The 25,160-nt window shown below is 34.8% G+C and overlaps 1 protein-coding gene and 1 pseudogene across 3 annotated transcripts in view; both read left to right on the forward strand.

Moving 5' to 3' along the window:
- VWA8 (von Willebrand factor A domain containing 8) overlaps positions 1 to 25,160 on the forward strand; it is a 463,626-nt gene that overhangs the window by 141,825 nt on the left and 296,641 nt on the right. For all 3 annotated transcript variants that reach the window (XM_016425025.2, XM_007501527.3, XM_056807819.1), the window contains 2 exons: positions 8,016 to 8,176; positions 9,953 to 10,066. In XM_016425025.2, the coding sequence (XP_016280511.2) occupies positions 8,016 to 8,176; positions 9,953 to 10,066 (275 nt within the window). The remainder of the gene's footprint in view (positions 1 to 8,015; positions 8,177 to 9,952; positions 10,067 to 25,160) is intronic.
- LOC100011391 (60S ribosomal protein L15-like) lies at positions 5,894 to 6,630 on the forward strand (annotated as a pseudogene).

Below are 25,160 nucleotides of genomic sequence, written 5' to 3' on the forward strand. Positions count from 1 at the left end.
CTGTGACCAATATGAAAGTATGTTTTATATGATAATATATGTATAATTCAGATCAAATTGCTTACCCTCTCTGAGAGGGAGGGAGACAAATTAGGTCTTATAATATCATAAAACATGTTGACATTGTTATTACATGTAACTGGGAAAACAAAATATCTTTAAATAAAAAAAATTTTAATGAAAATAAAGCTACTTTGACATAAGTTGCTTTTTAGTGAACCCATCCTAGCTCCTCTGTTCTTAATCTCTTCTTAAAATTTACTTATGGTTGCCATCCAAGGTGCCAGTCTAGTTTGTATAATCCACTTTCCCAACTTTCAAGAGTGGAATATATCTCCCCACAGTTTCTTAGCATGTTTTCTGTTTTCTACTCATTTGAACTTTAAAACAGTCCATTTAAAAAAGCTGAAGCATAAAATAGAGTTTAAAAATACTTCTACAATATATAAAATGAGGAGCTTTTTTGTTTGAGATCAAACATAAGTGATACTGAAGAATGTTGGAAAACTGCTGTATGTTCTATTCATTGAGCATACTTAGGATTGTAAATAATTGTGGAGTTCTATTCAGAATACCTAGAAATTGCTAATATTTTCTGTTTACACAACATTCTGCCTCTAACAAGTAGGAACATAATTAATCCTTTATTGCATTGTTTATGGATAATCTGTGAGGAAATATTACTAGCGATAATAGTAAGTGAGCCTCAACATTTTCTATCAAAATTTCCCCAACTTTATGTTTGATAGGATATTTATCCACTGGATTTGGTTGAGCTTATTTAAAGTAGCCTCCCTCAGAATCTTATAGCATTCCAATTATTTCCTTTCTAATCCTATCTGATACAAATTATTTTCTGTATCATAAAATGAAAACCTATCTCAGTTTTTATATTCACTCAAATTTCATGTTTATTTTAAAAGGTTACATTTTTTATTGAAATTTCCTCTTTGAAAGGCATTTTATTTAGTCAACTAGTTTTATTTCTTTTTCTTTGAGTATACAACAACTAAACTACATTGTGTGGTTATTTAACTCATTCCATCTGATTAGTTGTTTGAATATCTAAGAAAAATTCAGTTAATGTTGCAAAATTGAATTAATCCTCAGTCCATATGTTTATTTTCTGATATGTTTCCTAGTTACAGAATTGTCCACAACACTGCTATGTTTTCTTCTCTTAAAAATTAAATTTTCATTTTATGTGGGGGTTTTCCTTTGGTAAATTAGAGATCCAAATTCTGGAAAGTTAAAGTTTTAAGAGGAATTAAGGATGTTTTCCAGGGAGCTGAAGGTGAGGCTATAGGTCAGACAATGGTGGTAACCCTGAAGGAACTAGATTTCACGTCCTGTTATTTTAAGACTTTTAAGGAAATGCAGAAAGAGGAAATGGTTCAGGCTCTGTGACATCATTGGTGCTATTTTTACTTTCTGAGGTTCAAAGACTTAACAATCCAGGGACAAGGAAATGTATACAAAAATGGAAGTATTCATCTTTGCTTTACAGAGTGGTATGGATAGGCAGGAAGAAAATAAGAGAACATACAGTTATGTATGTAGCTACATATAGACTTATGCAGATTACACATAATCATGTACATAACCATATTTAACATTTCAAAAATCAAATTTAAAATGTTAAAAAATTTATAGCACCGTTATTGAAAGAAAAGGACTGCATCATTTTTAAGATGTTGTATATGTTAAAATAAGCTTATATTAAAGAATTTTCAAAGTACTATATAGAATGAGGCATTCTGTATATATGAGTATTCAAGAATATCATTAATTATATTTGAAAGGTTAATGTTTTACTTAAAATCTCTGTTATCAAGCAAAGTTCATAATTTGATTAGTAGATTTGTTAATAGAGTTAATGAAGTTCAGTTGTTTACTCTGTGAAACATCAATTATTTTTGTTGTTTCTGAGCTCCTTAATAGCATAATGTGATTTTGTACCTGTTTCACATAAATAGCAACTTAAATCTGGTTTGTGAAAAATATGACAGTATTTTTTTGTACTACAAAAAAAGCTTAGCTTTCATGTTGGCTAATAACCTAGGCTTTTAACTGTAACAACTAGTGGCATTTATCTTGGGAAACAATTTTTCCCCCTGGTGTATTTTACTTTAATGTAATAAAATATGCTTAACTCCTCCATCACCACAGTGAGCAGAGAATCTATGTAATTAAATTAAATTGAGATTTATTTAAATAATTCTATGTGTATACTTATCTATATACATGTGTGTGAAAAGACAATGAAACAGTAATCTATAGTTGCAGTTTATATCAGTAACATTGAAGTGTGCCAATCTCTCCTTGTTTGGGGGCATTAGTTTATTAGTTGATGAATGATCATCACTTTAGTGAAGATAATGAACAGAGCACTAATTAGGGAGTTAGGAGACATGGATTCCACTATTCATTACCAGGGTAGTTATCAATAAATATTTATTGAGAATCTATATATCTGAGTAACTAATAAGCATCATAAGATAATGATAAGATAAGAATAAAATGAGGGGGCATCTGGGTGGTTCAGTGGATTGAGAGCCAGTTCTAGGTTCAAATCTGGCCTCGGACACTTCTAGCTGTGTGACCCTGGGCAAGTCACTCAACCCCCATTGCCTAGCCCTTACCACTCTTCTCCCTTAGAACCAATACATAGTATTGATTCTAAGATGGAAATTAAGGGTTTAAAAAATAATAAAATACAAAATAATTCAGAATAAAGTTATTTCAGGGGATGGAGTAACTAGGGGGCTGAATGGATAAATGCCAGGTCTAGAGTTAGGATGTCATGGGTTCAAATTTGGCCTTAGATACCTCTAATCTGTAGGACCCTAGGTAAGTCACCTAACCCTCATTGCCTAGCCCTTATTGTTCTTCTGCCTTAGAACTGAGACTTAGTATCAGTACTAAGACAGAAGATAAGGGTTATTGTTGTTGGGTTTTTTTTAATGCTACAGAGTATACTTTGTCTTTTAAAACCATCTTTGCAGAGTACCACAATGGATTAAGTACTCAATGGGATGATGATGAGGAGTTTAAATCATTTAAAAAGAAAAACAAAGATCTCTGATTGAGTAATTTTCTCTTTTTAAAATATATATTCAAACATTCTTTATCTCTAGATTTAAAGCAATTTCTTTCACCAAAAGTACATTTATCTTGGGCTAATGAAGAAAAATAATATGTCTAAAATACTGGGAAATCCTACTTCATCATGTCCGAAGTAGAGAAAATGCACAAATATCCCAAAATTCTCAATACAATTAAAAAACAAAGTTCTATTGATAATGATCTTTAAAATCATTTATGGCTTTGAATCTAGGGTTCTTTGATCTCTTTGTCTCCATGCTATAGTAATTTTCTAATACTTCACCACCTTCCTGCCTTTGAATAATGTAATAAAAAGTTAAATAAAACTAAACCAAGACCAAAATCACTAATTAGGATTAATTGGAATTTGTCAGTCTATTAGTATTGCTTTTTATTTGCATTATCGTAACCAGTATTATGTATATTTGTGTCTTGATTCTGCTTACTTTAATATACAACTCAGGCCTTGTCCTTGCTGCCCTTCTCCGGTGACCCCCTCCGCCCAGACTGCTTGCATATCCACTCCAAGGACAGTGTCCAGACCTCTAGACCCGCCCCTCCCCCCAGTTTTCTCCAGCCTCTGGAGCATCTCTCCCAAACCTTTCTCATCTATAATCTTTCCCCTGCCTCTTTGGGGTGGGGAAGAGGGGAAAACATTTCTTTCCAAGGATTTGTGTCCATTTCCCCCTTACCCTTACCACACAATTACCTTTCCCCTTTACCACACAATTTTAAGCAATCCCCAATCCCAAAGCAGTGAATCCTTTCTGAGAGTGGTGGGAAACCCGGGACTGAATTTCTGGGTTTCCAACTTCAGCTCAGAGGACACTCTGGAGTGTCTCTGGTCCTCTTTTTGCTGGTCTAGGCTCGCCTCCAGCCTGGCTACCTTCAGAAAATAAGACTCCTTGGTTTCCCGGAGAAGCTGGGAATCAGATCTGGGACACTCTAATATTTGGTTGGTTTTGTTTCATTTTGTGGTGGATTTTTCCCCATTTTGTTTTGTTTTGGTTTTTGTTCGTTTGTTTTTACATCTTTGTGGTTCTGAAAGCTTCTCATGTGTGGCAATCTGGCCGGTTTGGGAATCGGCCCTTTCTATAAAGCAACTATTTATTTAAAAAAAAATTCTTCCCATGTTTTCTTAATTCCTAATATTTATAATTTCTTATAACACAATAATATTCCATTAGATTCATATACTACAGTACATTCAGTCACTCCCCAATATATGGAAACTTACTTTTTATTGTTTTTTTTTTGTTATTGCAAAAAAGTTTACTAGTCCACTTGTATTAAAAAATTTTGCTTAAAAAAGTGTAATTAAAAATCACACTCAACAAATTGCATTTATTCAATGCTATCCCAATCAAGTTGACAAAAATTATCTCACAGAACTAGAAAAAATAATTACAAAAAGATAGAGACTATCAAAAGAATTAATGAAAAAATGTAAAGGAAGGAAATCTAGCAGTACTGGATTTTAAACTGTATTACAATACAGTAATTATTAGAACTATCTGACACTGACTAAGAAATAGAAAGTTACAGCAATGGAACAACAAATAGTAGTAAAATATTATAGCAATCATATATTTGACAACAGTATAGATTCATATTTTGGGCTGAGACATCGCCATTTGATAAAAATTACTGGGACAGTTGGAAAGTAGTTTGGCAGAAACTAGGTATAGACCAATATCTTATACCATTCAAATGTTCGAGGGGGCATAGAAAAGTGGGGACACCAATACATTGTTGATGGAACTGTGAGATGATCCAACCATTTTGGAGAGCAATTTGGAATTAAGCCCAGAGAGTGATAAAACTGTGAAATACCCTTAGACCCACCAGTACCATTGCCACATTTGTTTCCCAAGGAGTTCAGGGGAAAAGGAGAGGAACCTATGTGCTCCAAACTATTTATAACAGCTCTGTTTGTGGTGGCGATTGGAAATCAAAAGGATGCCCATTAGTTGGGGAATGGCTAAAATACATTGTGATGGAATGCCACTTCTTCATAAGACATGATGAGCAGATTAATTTTTTTAAACTTGGAGAGAACTACATGAGATAATAAAGAGTGAAATGAGTAGAACCAAGAAAACATTATATACAGCTACAGATTTAATATTTGAAGAACAAATCATGAATGTTATCTCTAGAGAATGAACTGAGAAATAGAAACACAAAAGACATTATATATACATATCTGATATATGTATATCTGTTTGCTAGATGATGTCTTCTATTGTGTGAGGAGGGTAAAGAGGGACTAGTATACCTGGAAATTAATTCTATTAATAATTTTTTAAAATATCCTAGTCCTTTTGTGTAAAAACATGTTATATGTACTTTAAAATATTTTAAGATATCTTTTTAAAATCCTATCTTGGAGCATAGTCACTTCTAAAGTGATACATTTTTCATATTGAATGCATGTCCCATCTTTGTAGGATAGCATCATATGATACGGCCCTGGGGTAAATAGTATGTACTTAATACCAAAAATAAGTTTTCTTTTTTTTTTCCTTGTTTTACCCTTTAGGGTGAACTTGAGATATGAGTTTTAGCATCTGGTAATCAAAAAATCTTACAAATAGTAGATGTTTGATAAATGTTGAATTAAGTAGAATTCAAAAATGGCATACAATTGGATTTGGGGGTTTGATGCTGGCTTTGTTTCCTTTACTATTTAGTAATGGGTACATATCCCCTAATATTGGGTCATACATTCAGTACATTTACTTATGAAGACAAGTTTTAGAATTTTTATTATCATTGGCTTCATAAAATGGTGATGCACTTTCTGGTCGGCGGCAGCCATCAGGCAGGTAAGGACGCTCCAGCATGGGGGCCTACAAGTATATCCAGGAGCTGTGGAGGAAGAAGCAGTCGGACGTGATGCGCTTCCTGCTGCGGGTGCGCTGCTGGCAATACCGCCAGCTGTCTTCCCTGCACCGCGCCCCGCGGCCCACCAGACCCGGCAAGGCCAGGCGGCTGGGTTCAAGGCCAAGCAAGGTTATGTCATTTACCGAATTTGAGTGCGCCGTGGGGGGCGAAAGCGCCCGGTTCCCAAGGGGGCAACCTACGGGAAACCTGTGCATCATGGTGTCAATCAGTTGAAGTTTGCCAGGAGCCTTCAGTCTGTAGCAGAAGAGCGTGCTGGCCGCCACTGTGGAGCTCTAAGAGTCTTGAACTCCTACTGGGTGGGTGAAGATTCAACCTACAAATTCTTTGAGGTTATTCTTAATGACCCATTCCATAAAGCTATCAGACGCAATCCCGACACTCAATGGATCACCAAGCCAGTGCACAAACACAGAGAGATGCGTGGTCTTACCTCAGCTGGCAGGAAGAGCAGAGGTCTTGGAAAGGGTCACAAGTTCCACCATACAATTGGGGGATCTCGCTGTGCTGCTTGGAGAAGACGCAGCACTCTCCAACTGCATTGATACTGCTAATTTGTGCACATTAATTTGTAAACTTAATGTTTAATAAACAAAATTTTAAGACAGTAAAAAATAATAAAATAAAATGGTGATGCAGCTCCAACATTATGCACACTTAAAGTTCAAGGAAAGAATAAAAAAAAAACTTAAAAATTAACTTATACGCAAAGCTATAGAAAATGCTAGCTTGGTTTGGTCAATCTGGTATTTCCACAGCACCCTGAGGCTCTACTAGCTTGTTGGATATGAATGTCATCATTTTTTAAATGGCTTGTATTTCCACATAACTATAAATGTAATTCCTTTTTAAAACATTTCCATAATACTGAAGTGATTTACTACAATTTCTGTGGTAGATCCCAAGTATATTTAACAGAGTTAAGACTTTCATTGACCTTTTGCAACAGAAGGATGTTTTCGTTCATTATTACAAAGTATCATTTGGTTGATGATACAGTTGAAATGGTCTATTTTTACTTAGTATTTGATATACATAGTACATAATTTTAAATTTAGAATAAATTAACACTTGGGACTAAAAAAGAAACCATTGCCTAAACACCAGTACATTGTTTAGTTGTGGGGTAGAATTAATACGTGGTTTCACACTCAGACTCAATTGACTTTGATATGAAAGGCCTGCAAATGTGCCAGAGCTATTATTAGCTTGCTTCGTTCGGTCTGTTGCATTATTTTAGTGCTAGCACATTGTGTATATTTGTGTCATGTTTTCTAATTGCATTTAAATGCCATGCCATGGTGTTTCAATTCCTGTAACTTGTCTGGTGGCTATTCTCTTTGGTTTCCTCATAACTGCTGACTTCTCTGTAAAGCTCGTCAACTGCAGGAAGATGCATAGCATTTGATAAGAATCTCTGGGCATGCTCTCAATATGTAAAACCTTTAGTCCTTAAAAAGGAATTGGCTCATTTTGGTTCCTTCAGAATTTAACATTTAGCTAAATTTAGTTGCCATGTGGAAATTACTGCCAAATACATCACCCATATCAAATAAATTAGCAAAATGAGGGAAATGATAAAAAAAATGACTAATAAAAGCTCCAATCTTATTGAACCATTGAAGAATAGTATTAAAAACTAAATAAAAAACATAGCTAGTCAAAAAATCAAGAAAATGCATTTGAACAGGAAGTCCTAGGTTCAAATCTGGCCTTGGACCCTTCCTAGCTGTGCGACCCTGGATAAATCTCTTAACCCCAATTGCCTAACCCTCCCTGCTCTTCTGCCTTGGAACCAATAACTAGTATTGACTGTAAGACAGAAGGTAACAGTTAAAAAATGCATTTGGTTAGCTTCTTAAGTATAAGAAAAATGACTTTTCATCCCATGGGTTGACTCTTTCTCTAAGAAAAACAGGAAAATTTACAGTACTTATGATGCTCTTCTCCTCAATTAAATGCTCATTACTTTGTTTTTGTTTGTTGGGCCTTGGAACTGTATTTAGGATATGACAGCCCGTGATTTGCTGCAGCAGAGATACACCCTTCCCAATGGAGATACTGCTTGGAGGTCTTCTCCACTTATTACTGCTGCTTTAGAGGGAAAGCTTGTTCTCTTGGACGGCATTCATCGTGTCAATGCTGGTACACTTGCTGTACTGCAAAGGTTGGTTTCAGTTACAAAAGATAAAACTTAAGAAGTTAGTTTGGAATTCTCTCTTTTTTGCTTTTGGGAAAAAATTATGCACAAGACAACTACTGGAATTTTTTTTCATTTTTATGTATATATATATATATATATATATATACATACACACACACACACACAAATAAAATATATGTATATATGGGTATATGTATTTACTATATAATATACATATGTATATGTATATATCCACATATATTCATACATGCACATATACTATATGGAGGGGTTGTATCTGGGTGTATAGATTAATGATTTTGAGCTCAGACTTTAGGTAAATAGTTTTTCCCCCAAGGAAAAAGGATGGAGCTGTAGGAAACTCCTAATCTTTTCTTTTACATAATATAATACCTTACATTAACAATAATACAATATACATGATTTCTTATAAATATATAACAAATTATAATAAATATGCTCATCCAGGAGAAACAAATTCTCAAATTAACTATGTTAAAAAAAACTAGGCCTTATTCTTCCCCAACCCAGGTTTTATATTAAGTTCTGTATCTTAAAACTGCAAAGAAAATAAAGCCCCAAATTTATTATACTTGGAATTTTCTTGCACTGAGACACAATTTCATTATTTTCAGATGCTCCGTGAGGCACAGGTCAAACAATTCTCCATCTTTCTTGCTTTTTGGAAATACTGAAAATATAACACCCCATGTCTGCCCCCCCCAATAAAAAGGGTAAATAATTGTCAAATTTTTTTATGTAATGGCCTAATAGTCCTATTTTTAAATTCCAAGATAAGTTTATGTGAAATTAAGTATTTTTTCTTATTTTCACCTTAGAAAAAAAATCCTAACTTCCTTGTCTGCAATTGTTTTGAAAAGTAAATCTCAGTTTGTTGTTTTCATTGGGAAACAGCCTCATCTCCTGTAGTTCAAATAGAATGATAATAAAATTACTCTTTTTCCTTCATGTTTCATTTTTACAACTGGGGAGAGGATCTTGAAAATTATATTATACTAGCCTGAACACCTTTCCTTTCATGCTAGTTATTGAAAGTGTTCAAGAGGCCAAAACACTTATAGGCAGTATGAAAATTGCCGATCTGATTCATTTTAAATATGTATTTGCATTTCTTAAATATTAGAAAAGACAGAAATGACAATAATACAGAAGCATTCCTCTATTATCGACATGTTATAAGAAGAAAACCTCCCGTTTCCCCTATAAAAACCCTTCATCTACCTCTGCCTTTCAATAGAAAATCCTGATCCACTTCCATGTGTGACCCCTCAGATGTTTTTTCCCCTTATCCCAACTCTATAATGATGTACTGCAGTAAACAGTTGTCTTAATGACTTAGGGAATATTTGGAATAGCTCCAAAATAGGTAACAGGAGCTTTGAAGTAGTCTGTGGCCTAATGGTATCTGAGCAGAATTAAGGGCCGGCCAGTACCTGAAAGAAAGTGTTCTTTATGTGGAATACCCCCCCTTTCCAGGTGCTGAGGCTCAAATGAGATTATATATATGAAAGCACTGTTAAGATCTGTGCATCAGCAACAAAATACTCCTCCTACTAGCAATAAGCTCTCTGGTCCCATTTAAAGAACTACAGGCAACAACGCTCAGTCTTTATGATCTGGCTCTCTAACATGGAAGCCAGCAGAGCAGTTAGCAGTTGCTATAGCAGAAGTATCTAAGATTATCCAACAATGTTCTTAGCCCCAGTAGCTAATAAGGCAGGAATTTGATTCTTTCCTCTTCCTCCTTAATGCCATTAGGTTAATCCATGATAGAGAACTGTCTTTATATGATGGCTCAAGGCTGCTGAGAGAGGACAGGTATCAGCATTTAAAAGAAGAGCTACAACTATCTGATGAACAACTAAAGAAGAGGTAATTTGGGAGAGCCTTTATTTTGCTATTCAAAATGTCAGAGATTAAAATTGGGTTTTTTTTGGTTGCTTGATTCAATTAAATCTTTTTTATTATGATCATCATTGTTTAAAATTTTAAACTTCTACAAAATAATTGCATTTTGTTTGAACTTTGGAATACAATGATAGTATTTTTGAATTTTTTTCATGTATGAACTATTCTTAAATTACTTTAATTCTTAATAATTCAGTGAAGATGTTGAATAATTATATAGCTTTATATTCATTGTAATAACTCATTCTTATGTATACTTATGCTATTCTAAGCATTATATAGTTTGAAAAATGCTTTCTTTACAATAATTCTATGAAGAAGATATTTAACTATTCTCATCTCCATTTTACAGATAAGGAAAATGAACATTTTAGTCATTGATCTCCACTGATCATGTAACTTTTAAACTAAATCAGATGGAATGTTAATTCAGTCTTCCAAAATACAAGTCCATGCCAGGTTTATGCCACGTTTTCTTTCTTTCTCACCAATAGAATCAGTCAATCAGTAAGCATTTATTAAGCACTTTTATGTGCCTAGCACTATATCAAGAACCAAGGATCACCACTCTCCAAAAAGCAAGATCATTTGCTGCCCTCAAAGGGCTTCCATCTTAATAGGGGAAACAACATATACATATATAAGGTGGTATATAAAGAGATCAAAGGTAGCCTTAGAAGAACAGGCACTAAGAAATCCAGTAAAGGCCTAGAGGAGGTCGAAGAAGTTTACTGCAGTAGTCCATATGAGAAGTGATAAAGGCATGAGTGAGGGCAGTGGTGGTGTCAGTGGAGAGAAGGGGACATGCCTGAGATGTGTAGTAGATGTAAAGTTTAAATTTAGATTTTTTCTAAATAAGAGAGGCATAAAATAATATTGTGGTCCCAGATTTTAAAATATTGTAGCTTAAGTCAAGATGATTTTTAGCAGCTTTTATTTACAAAAAGGTAGAAAGAGTGAAAGTGTAAAATGTAGATAAAGAAACAGATTCCTAATAAGCCTACTAGCCCTTCTCTGGTGAAGACCGGCTCAGCCCAGTGAGGGGCTTTCTCAAGTCCCTTTCTCCAAGTGGATTTCCCAGTAACCCTCAGCCAGAAGTCCTGGTGGTGTTTTCAGCCAGAGTTCTACCAGTCCAGCCTCCTCCCAAGCCAAGGCAGGAATCTCAGCCACTCACTCCAAATGCCAGGAAAGGACTAATCCCCAGACCATGCTGGTCTCTTCTTTTATACTTCTTTTTCCATGTCACTTCCTGTCACTCTCCCTTCTTCACAGAAACCAATTGTAGTCTTTCAGTTTATCTAGCCCTGCTGGTGGTGGTGGGGGATGTAAAAGTGGCCTTTGGAGGTGTGAACTTACTCTAGTAACTGACTTGTGAACTCTGGTACTTAATGGTAAGTAGGGGTACTTTAAGTTATTGATTTATTTGATTAGCTAAAAATAGACAAGGGGAGAGTTAATCCTATCTTCACATAGAGAAAAAAATTTCAGCAACTATTTGGACATATAATATGCACAAGAGAAAGGAGTTGAGGATAACACCAACATTTTGATCTTAGGTGATGGTGATGCCTTAAAAATAAAGAAAAGTTTAGAAGAGGGATGGGGAAGACAGAAAGATAATGAGTTTGGATTTTGATATTTAAATTTGAGATGCCTATGATCTCTTTAGGTTGAACTAGCCAATACACAGGTGACAATGCAATAATAGAAACCTGAGGGAGATGGGAATAGGAATAATAATTTAATTCCTTGGAGCTGATGCAATCACTAAGTGAGAAAGTATAGAGAGAAAAGTGAAGAGGGCTAGGGCAGAGCCTTAGAAGATATCATATCCATGACTTGGGTGAAGATCCAGCAAAGGAGACTGAGAAGCAGTGAGACAAGTAAGAAGACTTTAAAAGAGAAGGTATCCCTGAAAAGAAGGTAATCTGTAATGTTAGATATTGCAGAGATCAAGAAGGAAGGATGTATAAAAGGCCACTGTATTTGTCAATGAAGATACCTGTGGTTTTTCTGGAGAAACCAATTTCAATAGAATAATGAGATCAGAAGCTTGATTGCAGAACATTTAGAAGAGAGTGTGGGGAAGGAAAACAAAGGCAGCCAGTGTAGACACCTTTTTCAAGGCATCTTCCTTATAAGAGGAAATCGGTATAGGAAAATAACTGGAGTACATAATTATAATTATGAGTTCCTTATCTTTGTTTATTATGTAGCTTTATTCATTATAATAACTCATACTGTCACTCTATCCACTGAGCCACCTACCTGCCCCTAATATTATTGATACAGTGACTAGATTGATTGTTAACTTCTTGAAGTAGCCAACTACAAAGATCATTATCCTATTTTTTGACTTCCTATACCCTCATATCCCAGTTACTAGATAAATTTGCATGAATTGTTCATTAAGGAATCACATCATGAACTATTCATTGGCTTCTCAAATTTGGTATTTCCCAAATGGAATATATTTTCTCTTCTAAAACCAGGCATCCTCTAAACTTCCCTATTCCTGATAATAGCACAACTTTCCTTCTATTCAACCTGGTTTGTACATTCATTAAATTCAGTTGTCAAGTCCTATTGAATATCCTTTGTATCTGTGCTTTCCCTTCTTCACAAGACCACTCTCCTACCTCAGAGCCTCCTCACTTCTTACCTTAAATACTAGAACAGCCTTTTAATTTTACTGGTCTTCTCAATGCTGGTACCACTCCCCCAACAGAGACAACCCTGACTGTAATCCCTGCTAGGAAATCTGGAGTTGTCATGAGGATAAAATACACATTCCTCAATCTGATGTTTAAAACCTTCCACAATCTGGCTTCTGCCTAATTTTCCAGACTTTTTCTCTTACTGTTCTTATAACTCATTCTACAGATATGTAGTGGCCTTCTGCCTGCCCTTGGCACTCTGCCTTCTACCTGCCATGTCCAAAGCTTTTGTGTGACATTTCCTTGGGAAATGTCCTCTTGTCTTACCTGCACTTTTTAGAATGCCTGGCTTCCTTCAAGCCTCAGGTGCTGCCTTCTTTGTGAAGGCCTTCCTCTGTTATTGGTGCTTGCTTGCATTTACTCATCTAGTTACACATTGAAATGTTCCCTCCCTGCGGGGGGATGTCAGCTGAAGACAAAGACTAGTCACTATTTGATGTTTGTATCTTCAGCATTCAGCACAGTGTCTTGGACATAATGAAAACAGAATAAATGAAAAATTGAATTCAATGGAATTAATATCCAGCACTCTCTACTTACTGCTATATGACTTCTCCAGGGAGCTAGACAACAGTTCACAGTAGGGATGTGTGCCAGGCTCTTTTAGGAAGAGGGGAAGGATGTAATTCTTGCCGATATCCTGGGAGGAATTAAATGTTAAAATGTTTTACTTCACATCCTTCTTTTGTGAATGAATGAAAAAATCCTTTTTAATGATCACAAATAGTTATTGTAGATGGAAGCACCTGGAGGAACACTTCCCAAAATCATATCACAGATTTATCTCATGTGATTCAGATAGTAACCAGTGGTACTCAGACCCCTCACTTTGTTTTCTCTAAGATACCTCTTTAAAGTATAGAATATTTCCCACCTAAATATAAAAGAAGCACAATTCTGTTTGTTCCTTGAGATCTTTCCAGTAGTTAGAGATAAATCTTAGTCATTATTATTATTTTTTAAACCCTTCCCTTGTTAGAATTGATAGTAAGTATCAATTCCAAAGGAGAAGAGTAGTAATAGGTAGGCAATTGGGGGCAAGTGATTCGCCCAGGGTCACATAGCTAGGAAGAATCTGAGGTGAGATTCAAACCTATGACCTCCCAACTCCAGGCCTGGTGCTTTATCCACTGTGCTATTTAGCTGCCTCTGTTGTTTTGGTTTGACTTTTTATATTCTCTCTCTTTATGCATATTTGCCTGGAGTAACTGTCCAGAACTGTTGTTAGTTATGAATCAAGTCATTTACTGAGCACCTTTTGTGTGCCAGGCACTATGCTAAGTGCTGAGTATATAAGTAATGAAAAGTAAAACAATCCTCTACTTCCAAAGATATATTCTAAGGTGGATAGCATGCATGTAGAAAATATAGAAAGCATAAATGTAAAGTGGGGAAGGACTAGCACATGTATAGTAGTTAAATACTTTTCCCACTCTGCTACACTACTTTGGGTTTCTCCAACATGGTCCTAGCACACTCCTCGTTCTTTAAGATCATATCATCTTAGTCCTCACACCTTATCAGAGCCTCTACCCTTCTGACTAGAGCTTGAAGCAAAGAGTCCCCCCCCCCCCAAGCCTCCATTTAAGGGCAGTTCCCAGCCCAACTATTTCTGCTTTTTCTGCTCAGCTGCAGCCCTTTGGACCTCTCCCTAATGCTCCTATGATGGCTTCCTTCTCCTGCCTCCTCCTGCTTCCTTCAGTTTAGTAGGTGCCTACAAAGTAGGAGACATGTATGAACTCAGGTCTTCCTGATTCTGGGCTGAGGGTGCTGTTATCTAGTACACTGTGAGCTGCCTCAATGAAAAGACTGATCTAGTGTCCAAGCTCCTGTCTAGCTCACAGAAGTTATGATTCTGTGGCCTATCAAACACTTTAATACCAGCTGCTGCTTCATCTCCTTGTTCTAGTCCCTCCTCTGTTTAGCTGCCAAAGTGATTTTCTTACCCTGTAAGTAACCATGCTACAACCCTCCCTACCTCTCTAAACTGCAGTGACTCTTTATTACCTCCAAGATCAAATATAAAGATATTTGTTGTGGATTTTAAAGCCCTTAAAAACCCGGCCTCCTTCCCACCTTTGTCTTTATGCCCTGTTTTATCCAGCTGTTCTGGCCTCTTGCTGTTCCTTACATTTGACACTCTACATTCTGATTATTTTTTTCTCATGACTGAAATCCTATCCTTCTCTTCTCTGCTTCCTGATTGTCCTGATTTCCCTCAAGGCTCAACTCAAATCCCACTTTGAGAGACCCCTGTCCCTCACTTCACCCCACACACACACTGTACATGCCTTCCTTCTGAGATAACCTCCCATTTGTAGTGTGTGTATCTTATTTTAAATAGTTATTTGCATTTTATTTCTCTCATTAGAATATGTGTTTCTTGAGGATAGAGACTATAGTTTTTGCCTCCCTCTTTATATTACCCAGCACTAAACAATTCCTTCATTGTAAGCACTTTATCAATACTTATTGATTATGATAATTAATAATCATACCCAATATGTGGGACTTTGAGGTATGCAAATAACTTTCCATATAAAATAGCATTAGATTTGATCCTCTTAAGAGCCCTGAAAAGATTGGGGCTTTTGTCAACATTTTACACATGAGGAAATGGTATTATAGTCCAAGTGACTTGACCAGGGTCATACTAGACCTAGTGGCCTTGTGTATAGATGTTGGATTGGGAATGAACAAGACTTGAATTTAAATCTTGCTTTAGACTAATTTTGCCTCTCAGCCTCAGTTTCTTTATATGTAAAATAGAACAATGCCCCCTACCTCCAAGCATTGTTGTATATGATTAATTGAGATGTGTGTATGTGTACACACACACACACACACACACATATATATATATCTTTGCAAGCCTCAAAGCACTAAATAAATGATTAGGGATTCAGGATTGAAATTGACACCAAATCAGCACTTTATCCAGGGCAGCACCTAGCTGGTTTCATATGACACTCCCACAACTGTTCCTCCAAGCCCAGATTCTGCGAATCTGTTCATACCATTATTATTGAGACCACATCACCAATTTTTTCAAACAGTCCATATGTGATTTGGTTTTAGTAACTTTCACTTTCTCATTCTTGGATGACTTTTATTTTGATCCTACTTTGCCTGTAGTCTGATTAGAAGTACTGTAAATTTATTTTGTTTATAGATGCATCATGTTTGAAATCTAGTATGGATTTTTCTCCTTCTTTCTAGTAAACCTAAGCTTAGATTTCTTTAACATAACATTTCTTCCTCAAATGAGAAAATCTAAAGGTCCCATAAGGGGTTCTTGATATGGGAGAGTATATGTAGCTCTCTTCCTCATAGGCCTCCCACCATATTCTTTAACTACAGATCAGGGTAAAGGGAAAGCCTATTGAAACTTCAGGCAGTGTAGGGGCAACAGCCTAATAAAATGACTCAGGAGCAATATATATCTGGAAAAACAAACATTACTTAGTAACTAGGATTTTGGTAATGTAGAGTGTAAGTTAAACAGGTAAATGAACTCTTAAGGGGATATTTTCGATTTAATAATAGTACAGGCAGAGTGATGAAGTTGATAAGGGCCGACCTTGGAGTCAGGAAAACATGAATGAATGAATGAATGAATGAATGAATGAATGAATGAATGAATGAATGAAAGAAGCAAATGAGCAAGCAAATACTAAACATTTATCATGGTGGGCAGCTAGATGGCTCAATAGATTGAGAGCTAGACCTAGAGACAGAAGGTCTTGGGTTCAAATATGAGTGCAGATACTTTCTGGCTGTGTGACCCTGGACAAATCACATTCTTACCCTTCTTCTGTCTTGGAACTAATACACAACATTGATTCAAAGATGGAACCTAAGGGTTTGAAAAAAATTTTTTATTATGTACAAAACTGTGCTTTAATCATTAGAAATACAATTGGAAAAGGAAAGCAATCTCTTTTCTCAAGGTCACCCTCTAATGGGAGAGAGGACATCATCTCTGAAAGGTTTCAACTTCAGGCTAGATGGAAAAGTCCCATGATCCTTAGACTCCTGTGGTCCCATTGCCTTTGGGGCTTAGTGACAAAACATATGTTAATACCTCTTCTTTAATATAATTTCCATTGGTAAAATACTATCCATATTGGACATTGATTCTGGTTCTGCTTTTGACACATACTAGCTCAATGACAGTGGATGGGTCTTGTCTTTTCATTTGAGTGCTCCCATTCAACTCTAACATCATCAGCTGCAGGTGAATTTTTTATTATGCTTTTTTAAAATGAAGACCCACTTTCTTTCCCTCTTCCTAATTGAGAAAGAAAAACAAAATTCCTCTTACCTCAATATGTATAGTCAAAGGAAACAAATTTTCACATTGATTATGTTGTTGAAAATCATCTCAACCTGTATTCTTTGGTTTCATCATCTCTATTAGAGGTACATAGCATGTTTCATCATGAGTTCTGTGGAATTAGGTTGATCAGAGTTCCTAAGTCTTTCAAAATTGTTTGTATTTAGGGTATGGTGGTTATTGTGTACATTGTTCACCTACTCACTTTACCCTGTATATAAGTATTCATTTAAACCTCTTCTTCTCTGAAATCATCCCTCCTTGTCATTAGTATAGCATAATGGTAAACCATGATGCAAAGTCCTTAACTTGTTTAGCCATTCTCCAAATAATGATCATTCTTTCCATTTCCAATTTGCTACCTCAGAAAAGGATGCTGTAAATATTATTATACATTTGGGTCCTTTTCCTCTTTCTTTGATTTTCTAGAAGTATTGACTTAGTAGTAATATCACTGAGTCAAAGAGTAAATATAACTTAATTCCTTTGGGGACAAACTTCAAAACTACATTACAGAATGACCAGATCAGCTTAGAGTTCTACCAACCATGCACTAAGGTACATCTTTTCCCACAGCCTTTGTCATTTTCCTTTTTGTAAACTTTGCCAACTGATGAGTATAAGTTGATATCTAAGAGATGTTTTATTTTTAATATATTTAAATATTAGTATATTCAAATACAATTCACATAGAAATAGATCCTTGTGATCCACATTGACTTGGGAAACCATATGTTAACATTATGTATGTTGCATTGCATTTTTACTTATTTTGTTAAACATTTCCCAATTACATTTTAATCTGGTTTTGACTGAATTTGGGGATTTCATGAGCCTCTTACAGACCTGGATCCTTGAGTCTGACACCTCTGATTTAGAAAATTTTTTGAAAATGTAGCTACTGAAAATTTATATTTCTTCCTTTGAAAACACTATTCATATCTTTTGAACAAGGTAGTACCTATCTTGTAATTTTCTCTCTCCTTGCCTTCCCTTTTCTTTTCCCTTTCCCTTTTCTCCCCTCCTGAATGTGGAGACCCAGAGTTAACTGAAGTAAAAAATATATAACACTCATGCATTATATGTGTACATGTATAAATGTATATACATAAGTATACACATATGTATATATATATATATATGATCTATACCTGCATGTGTGAGCATATGCATATATTCACATATAGGAAGTCTAATCTAGAATATAGACTGAGAGTCTTAGTGGTTTAACTATTCTGTAAGTGGTACTTATAGGAAAATAAGGGGGGCCCTTATTAGGGTTTTTATTATTATTTATTATTTAGAATTTATTTTTATTTAGAATAAATTATCTTATTCCATAGATTTAATAATAGACATGTTTACATCTATACCAAATTAAAACATACCAAAACTATAGCAAGAATAGTTTACATTATATTTATACTTGATTGTATAGCATACATAAGGACTTTTGGAATTTAAAAATTATAAATGATACCCATGTTATTCATGACTTTTGAAAGCTTTTGAAGTACAGTAGGCATATACATCATACTATATTACAATTATAGTTCAACTCCAGATTTCATTGCATAAATTTGGCACATATTAATTGATTGTAATATCAAATATTTAAAAGCCAAGCTATATTTTGTGATAAAATACAGTGAAATTTTAATTTAAAATTGCCTCGATTGTTTTGGTTATAACAAAATTGTTTGCTATTTTATAATCTTTTTACATACATTTGTATGTATATACATGATAGTCTCTAACAGATATATTTGTGTGTATGTTTGCTTTATGTTATATTTCACATAATTTTTTAGATATGTCCTGTTTTTGTCACCCCAAGTATTTGCTTCAAATTTTACCTTAATGACTACTTCAGATGAGAATAAAGGATTTTGCCAACCATTTTCTAGTAATGTTCCCTTACATTTTTGTTGTTTTATTAGTATCTCAGAAAGAAACCAAATTATAATTTATAATTCAGAATTTTAAATTTGAGTATTACATACAAATATAAAATTCAGTACTAAAAATGAAATCAAAATCCTAGATGAAAAGGAAATGACAAGCTTTTTTTTTGGTGTAATGAATTGAAAATGTAGGCATGGTCTGTGGAAGAATGAAAAATTAGCTCTAATTGTTGCTGCCTTTGATTTTAGGTAAGGTAGAGTTCACTAGTAATGTTTTCTTTTGGTGCTGATTTCTAAAATCCAGAAACATGAATCAGGATAGCCTATATTGGCAGGATTGTAGGAAGGTGGTGTGCTGTGACATAGAGGGCTCTGTCTTTACTACTGCTGCTCCTGGTAGGCCTAGAAATATAACTGTCTAAAAGTGAATTGCCTATAAATTTCTCCACATAGCTCTGGGTTTTACAGAAGGGACCTTCCCAACCAAATCATATGTAGATATTGAGACAGACAAACCAGGGTATATAGAAAATAGAAGAAAGGATAGCCCTGAGAGATGGGAAGGGGTCCACTTGGTACCAGCTACACCAAGCCTAGTGGTAGGGAAAAGGCCCATTGTAATTTGTGGCAATAGCAGCTGAATGAGGAGCTCATAGAAGAAAGGATGGCTAAAGATTAATTGAGTTAAAAGATAAGTATCTTCTAAAACCCCTAAAACACAAAACATATATATATATATATATATATATATATATTTATTTATTTATTTGTTTGTTTGTTTATGCACATACCCACCCCCACACACACCTCCTTTACTTTCTTTTTATTAATTATCAGTTCCAAGGCAGAAGAGTAGTAAAAGCTAGGCAATTGGAGTTAAGGGACTTGTCTAGGGTTATATAACGAGGAAGTATCTGAGGTCAGATTCGAACCTAGGACTTCCAGACTCCAGACCTGGTACTATACTGAACCACCTAGCAACCCCAACACCAATATATTTAAAGCACATAGAGAAAAGCAAAAATGACAAGAGATCCTATGAGTTGTTTTGTGTTTTAATGATCTAAAAAGAAAGACAAGAGGGATAGGGGTCTATACTTGGGAAAAGGAGAAGTTGGTGTAAATAACAACACTTACATGCACTAGGATATTTTTGGAATAGAAATACATAAAACTCAGAAGGTATATAAGAGGGAACAAGGAGAAAGGAGGTAGAGAGAAGAATATAAGGACAGGATTGGTAAGGGAATAATTTTAATAAAAATGAATTCAAATTTTGAAGAAAGGAATATGAAAATGAGGTTAATAGAAAAGCAAGAAAGAGGAAAAACCTAGAATTATGAGTAGGACAAGGACAAGAAAAGAGATGCCACAGAGAAGAAATAAGCTATTTCATTTATGGTTTATATGATTAAAATTCTCTAGAGACTATATGTTAATTTATAATTATTTATTAAATAATAAAAAGTGGGCCAGAGGAAAAAAAAGTCATGAACCACATGTAACTGGCCACTTTTGTAGTTGCTTCTCTGCCTCACAAGTGAGCCATATCCACTGAGCCAGGTTGTACTGCATTGCTTCTTCAATTCAAGATTTCAAAGAAAGAGAACAGTTTCCTCCCCCTCCATCACTTTATACTCTTTATGACATCCCTTTCCAAAATTCTTTGATTGGAGGACTCCAAACTCAGTCCCAAGAAGAAGCAAGTCTTGCAGATGACAAGAATCAACACCAGTTGACATGCACATTTCTTTGCATGACTCTGCCTATCTTATTTAATTGCTTCATCATCCAAGAAGCTTTTTTTACAAATAAACAAAGAACTTGTCTCTGCCCTGCTTTAGGACATGGGGAGAAACAAGTTCATAGCTTCAGTCTTAAGATCAGAATTATTTTTTCTTTAAAATCCAGAGGTTCTCTTGGAGTGCCAAAAAGGGATACAGATTTATTAACTTTTTACATACATCCGCCCTCTGATTCATTGGGAGATATAGTAGTCTCCTTGGTGATTCATTCCATATATGATATCTGTGCATTTCAGGACTGTCTCATCAGGATACATAAGGACTCAAAGGCCTGATACATTTCTTGGAGGGTCTGACTATATTTAAGTTTTTCTAAACATTAAACATAATTGATAGAAGCATTGGTGAGGAGCCTTTGGGGGGCATTTCCCTTTTTTGGCACAATTTTTTAATAATCAAAATAAAATATTAGTACATGAAGAGGACCAAAGGGAATGGGTGACCCAAACCCCAGAATTCTGTTCATTATATCTAAAGGCTCACTTAGAGTCTCATGAATATAGTTAGTATCTGATTTCTGAAAGCAGCTGTCATCTTTTTAGGCCATCTGGAATTATGATGGTCCTTATAGCATTTTATCCAGTGGATTTGCTTTTCTAATCCAGGTCATTGGCAATATCTTTTCTTAAGTTCTTTTAAAAATATCTTAAGGGGGTAGTTAGTTAAGGCTCAGTGGATTGAGAGCCAGGCCCAGAGATCCTGGATTCAAATCTGGCCTCAGCCACTTCCTAGCTGTGTGACCTTGGAAAAGTCACAACCCCCATTGCCTCACCCTTGCCACTCTTCTGCCTTGAAACAAATATATAGCATTGAGTATAAATTGTAAGATAAGGTTTTTTTTTATCTTATACAAATGATTTATGAACCTTTAGGATAGCTCACAAGTTGGTTGGTTGGTTGCTGTCCTTTGTACTGGAAGAGGAACAAAATGACATCACTACATTGAGGTTATTGTATAGTGTGTCCAATTGGGACTAATCAGCCTGATACAAGCTTAGAAATCTCTACTACAGATTGAGCACAAATAGCTCATGGGAACATTTGGGAAGCAGATGTCTCTAAATTTGCTCATCTCTTTTCTTTTGAATTGCTGCAGTTCTGCTGTGCTCATAGAGTATAGCACCTTCTTTGATAGACATGCCCTATGCCAGCGTGTCCCCCATGTCTGACAATCAATACCAGCATTTTCTTCAGAGGGACCTTGAGAATGTTCTTGTATCACTTCTTTTGACCTCTTTGTGAGTGTTCACCTTGTGTGAGTTATCCATAAAATTCTCTTTTAGGCAAACTTGCATTCAAACTACTAGGATTGTGTTCTCTGTAATAGAATCTGAATGCGTGGCATCTCATCTTGAGATCACAAGTGTGAGCTAACTACTACCTTTTTACTACCCTCTTATTTCTAAAGAGGGTTATTATAGTCCAGTTGTTCAGTTGTATTCAATCCTTCATGACCCCATGGATCATAGCACATCAGTACTAACCATGGGGTTTTCTTGGCAAAGATTTTGGAGTGGTTGGACTTGGCCAGAGTCACACAACTAGGAAGTATCTAAGGCTAGATTTGAACTCAAGTCTTCTTGACTCCAGACCCACCTCTTTATCCACTGACCCAATAAGGGGTAGATGGGAGTCCAAAGGAAAAAGTATGAGAGGACAGAATACAGAAAGTATATATTTAAGAGTAATAACTATGAATATAATTGGAATGTACTCAACCCTGAAATGGAACAAAATAAATAGCATAATGAATTAGAAAACATTATCAAACAATTAGTTGTTTTTAAGAAACACACTTGAAAAACAGGTTCACATATAATAAAAATGTGGGATTGGAATAAAATCTGTTATGTTTGAGCCAAATATATAATGGTAGAGTAAATGTAGACATGATAAAAAGAGCTGGGGAGGGAAATTACATTAGGCTGAGAGGTACCATAGTTAATGAATCAATAGCTATACTTAATGCATATGTACCTATTAGTATTTCTCATAACTACTTGAAAGAAAAACATCAAATTCAGAGTGAAATTTAAAATATAAAAGGGGGGGGTTCCTTAATAGACCTAGATTTAAAAAACTAATTGATATAAAGTCAGTAAAGTTGTAGAATTTTAAATAAACCCCTGTAAATTATTAGCATTCCTGGGTGTTACAAACAAAACTCAGCAGAAATAGCTAGAAAGGGAAATTACATTAAAGATAACTACAAAAGCTTTAAAATATTTGGGAATATATTTAGCAGATGCACTCAAAGAACCATATAAATCTAATTATAAAATAATCTTTAAAAAAATACAGACCTAAAAAAATTGAAAAACAAGTGCTAATGGAGAGATTGAGCCAATATTATAAAAATGACAATACTACCCGAATTAGTTATCTCTTTAGTGCTAAACCAAACTTCCAAATGGATGTTTTCTAGTACTAGGAAAAATAATAACAATGATTCATGTGGAGAAATAAAATTTAAGGAATTTCAAGGGTAATAATTTAAAAATATGAGAAGGATAGGGTTTTGTGAGTATCAGAATTCAAAAAATACTTTAAATAAGTAGTCATTTAAATGACTTGGTAATGATTTTTGTTAATTTAGAGATTAATCAGTGGATTCACTGTTAGGACACAGCATAGAAATGGAAACAATTAAAATCACATAGTGTTTGATAAATCCAAAGATGTAATTTACTGGAGGAATACTCATATTTTAATAAAAACTTCCTGGAAAAGTGACAGAAATTAGGCTTAGACCCAAACCTCATACTATATACCAAATAGGTTCCAAATGGATATGATCTATATTTAAAAGGTCACATCATAAACATGGAATAAATTGCCTTTCATCTGTGTTGGTAGAAGAATTCATGATTAAAATGATAAGATAAAATGAATTACATTAAGTTAAAAACTTTTAAAACAAATATCAAATGCAGATAGAATTAGAAGAGAAACAATTAGAGGACAATCTATGCAATGAGTTTCTTACTATGCTTTCATTTATAAGATACATAAAGAAGTGATACAAATATATAGATTGTAATTATTTTCATTCTGATCTTTAAAGATACTTGTCATCAGTACTAAAATTTTTGATGACCAGATCGCTAAAGAAAAGAAAGTGCCTTTTTGTCTTATGATCGAATAATTCCATTACTTCCTCTTTCTTTCCTTCTCTAAGAAGTGCCCATGAGTCATCATTTAATTTAGTGTCACCTTCCGTCTTTTGGTTTTATTTTTGGCAATAACATCAAGATTAATATGATTGAGCTTTCCCAACAATATATTGACTCATTGGTCTCTGAACAAAGATCTCACATTTAGGTTGTCCACATTCTAATCCAATTTATGTGTGGTCTAAAAACTTTGATTTTTAGCAACCACTGCCCTGTTTTTTACTACTTTACCACTTTCACTGCAACAGCAGAAAAGAGGCATATTCAACTGAGTTGATTTATTGTCTTCAAGAAATTTTTAGATATTTAATGACCCCAAACTTACTACAGAATCAAGGACCTAACTTTCTAATACAACCACTTAACCTATATTGCTAGATAAAAACAAGACATGGAAATAAAAGTCTTCAAATAATTAGAAATTAACATCACTCAGAGGGTGATAGAGAAGTTTTTGATAAGCGTGAGCAGACATCAATAAAGAATAACTCCCAATGACCAATTTCAAAGAACAGAGTAAAAGATGTCATCAATGAAATATATACAGGAAGAGAAGATGGCTGGTAACATTGCATCGATAAATGTATAACTCAGTAGCCTTGCAATGTAAGGAAAAGTGAGAGAGACTACCGGTACATTACCTTGATAGATCCTTGCACTGAACCTAGGCAGAGCATGAACAATATTTTTACAGGATGTACAGGTCAGGAGGGGTTGCATTTCTCTCTTCATGGAGAGAACATGTCATCAATTTGAGTTTTGCATTTTCTGAATATTTGTTTCTTAGATCATTTTACTATAATATTAAATTTGTGTAGAAGCTTCATTCTTTTTTGGCATAACCACAAAAATTGAGTATTTCTATAGTTATTTAGGTATTCTTTGTAAAAATTATATGGTACTCCTGTTTCTGTATGAATTCTGCCTGTACTGGTAAGTATAATTCATAGATATTTAATGTTATCCTAAATGGAATATCCCTTCCTATTTTTGAAACTATGTCTTACATATATTATTGGTAATATACAGAAATTTTGAACCCATAAGCTACATATTATTGATAATATACAGAGAAGTTGATGGTTTTATGAATTTATTTTCTTACTCTGCTTTGGTTAAAATT

This window comes from Monodelphis domestica, chromosome 8 (genome assembly GCF_027887165.1).
Source record: "Monodelphis domestica isolate mMonDom1 chromosome 8, mMonDom1.pri, whole genome shotgun sequence".
In the NCBI taxonomy this organism is placed as follows: domain Eukaryota; kingdom Metazoa; phylum Chordata; class Mammalia; order Didelphimorphia; family Didelphidae; genus Monodelphis; species Monodelphis domestica.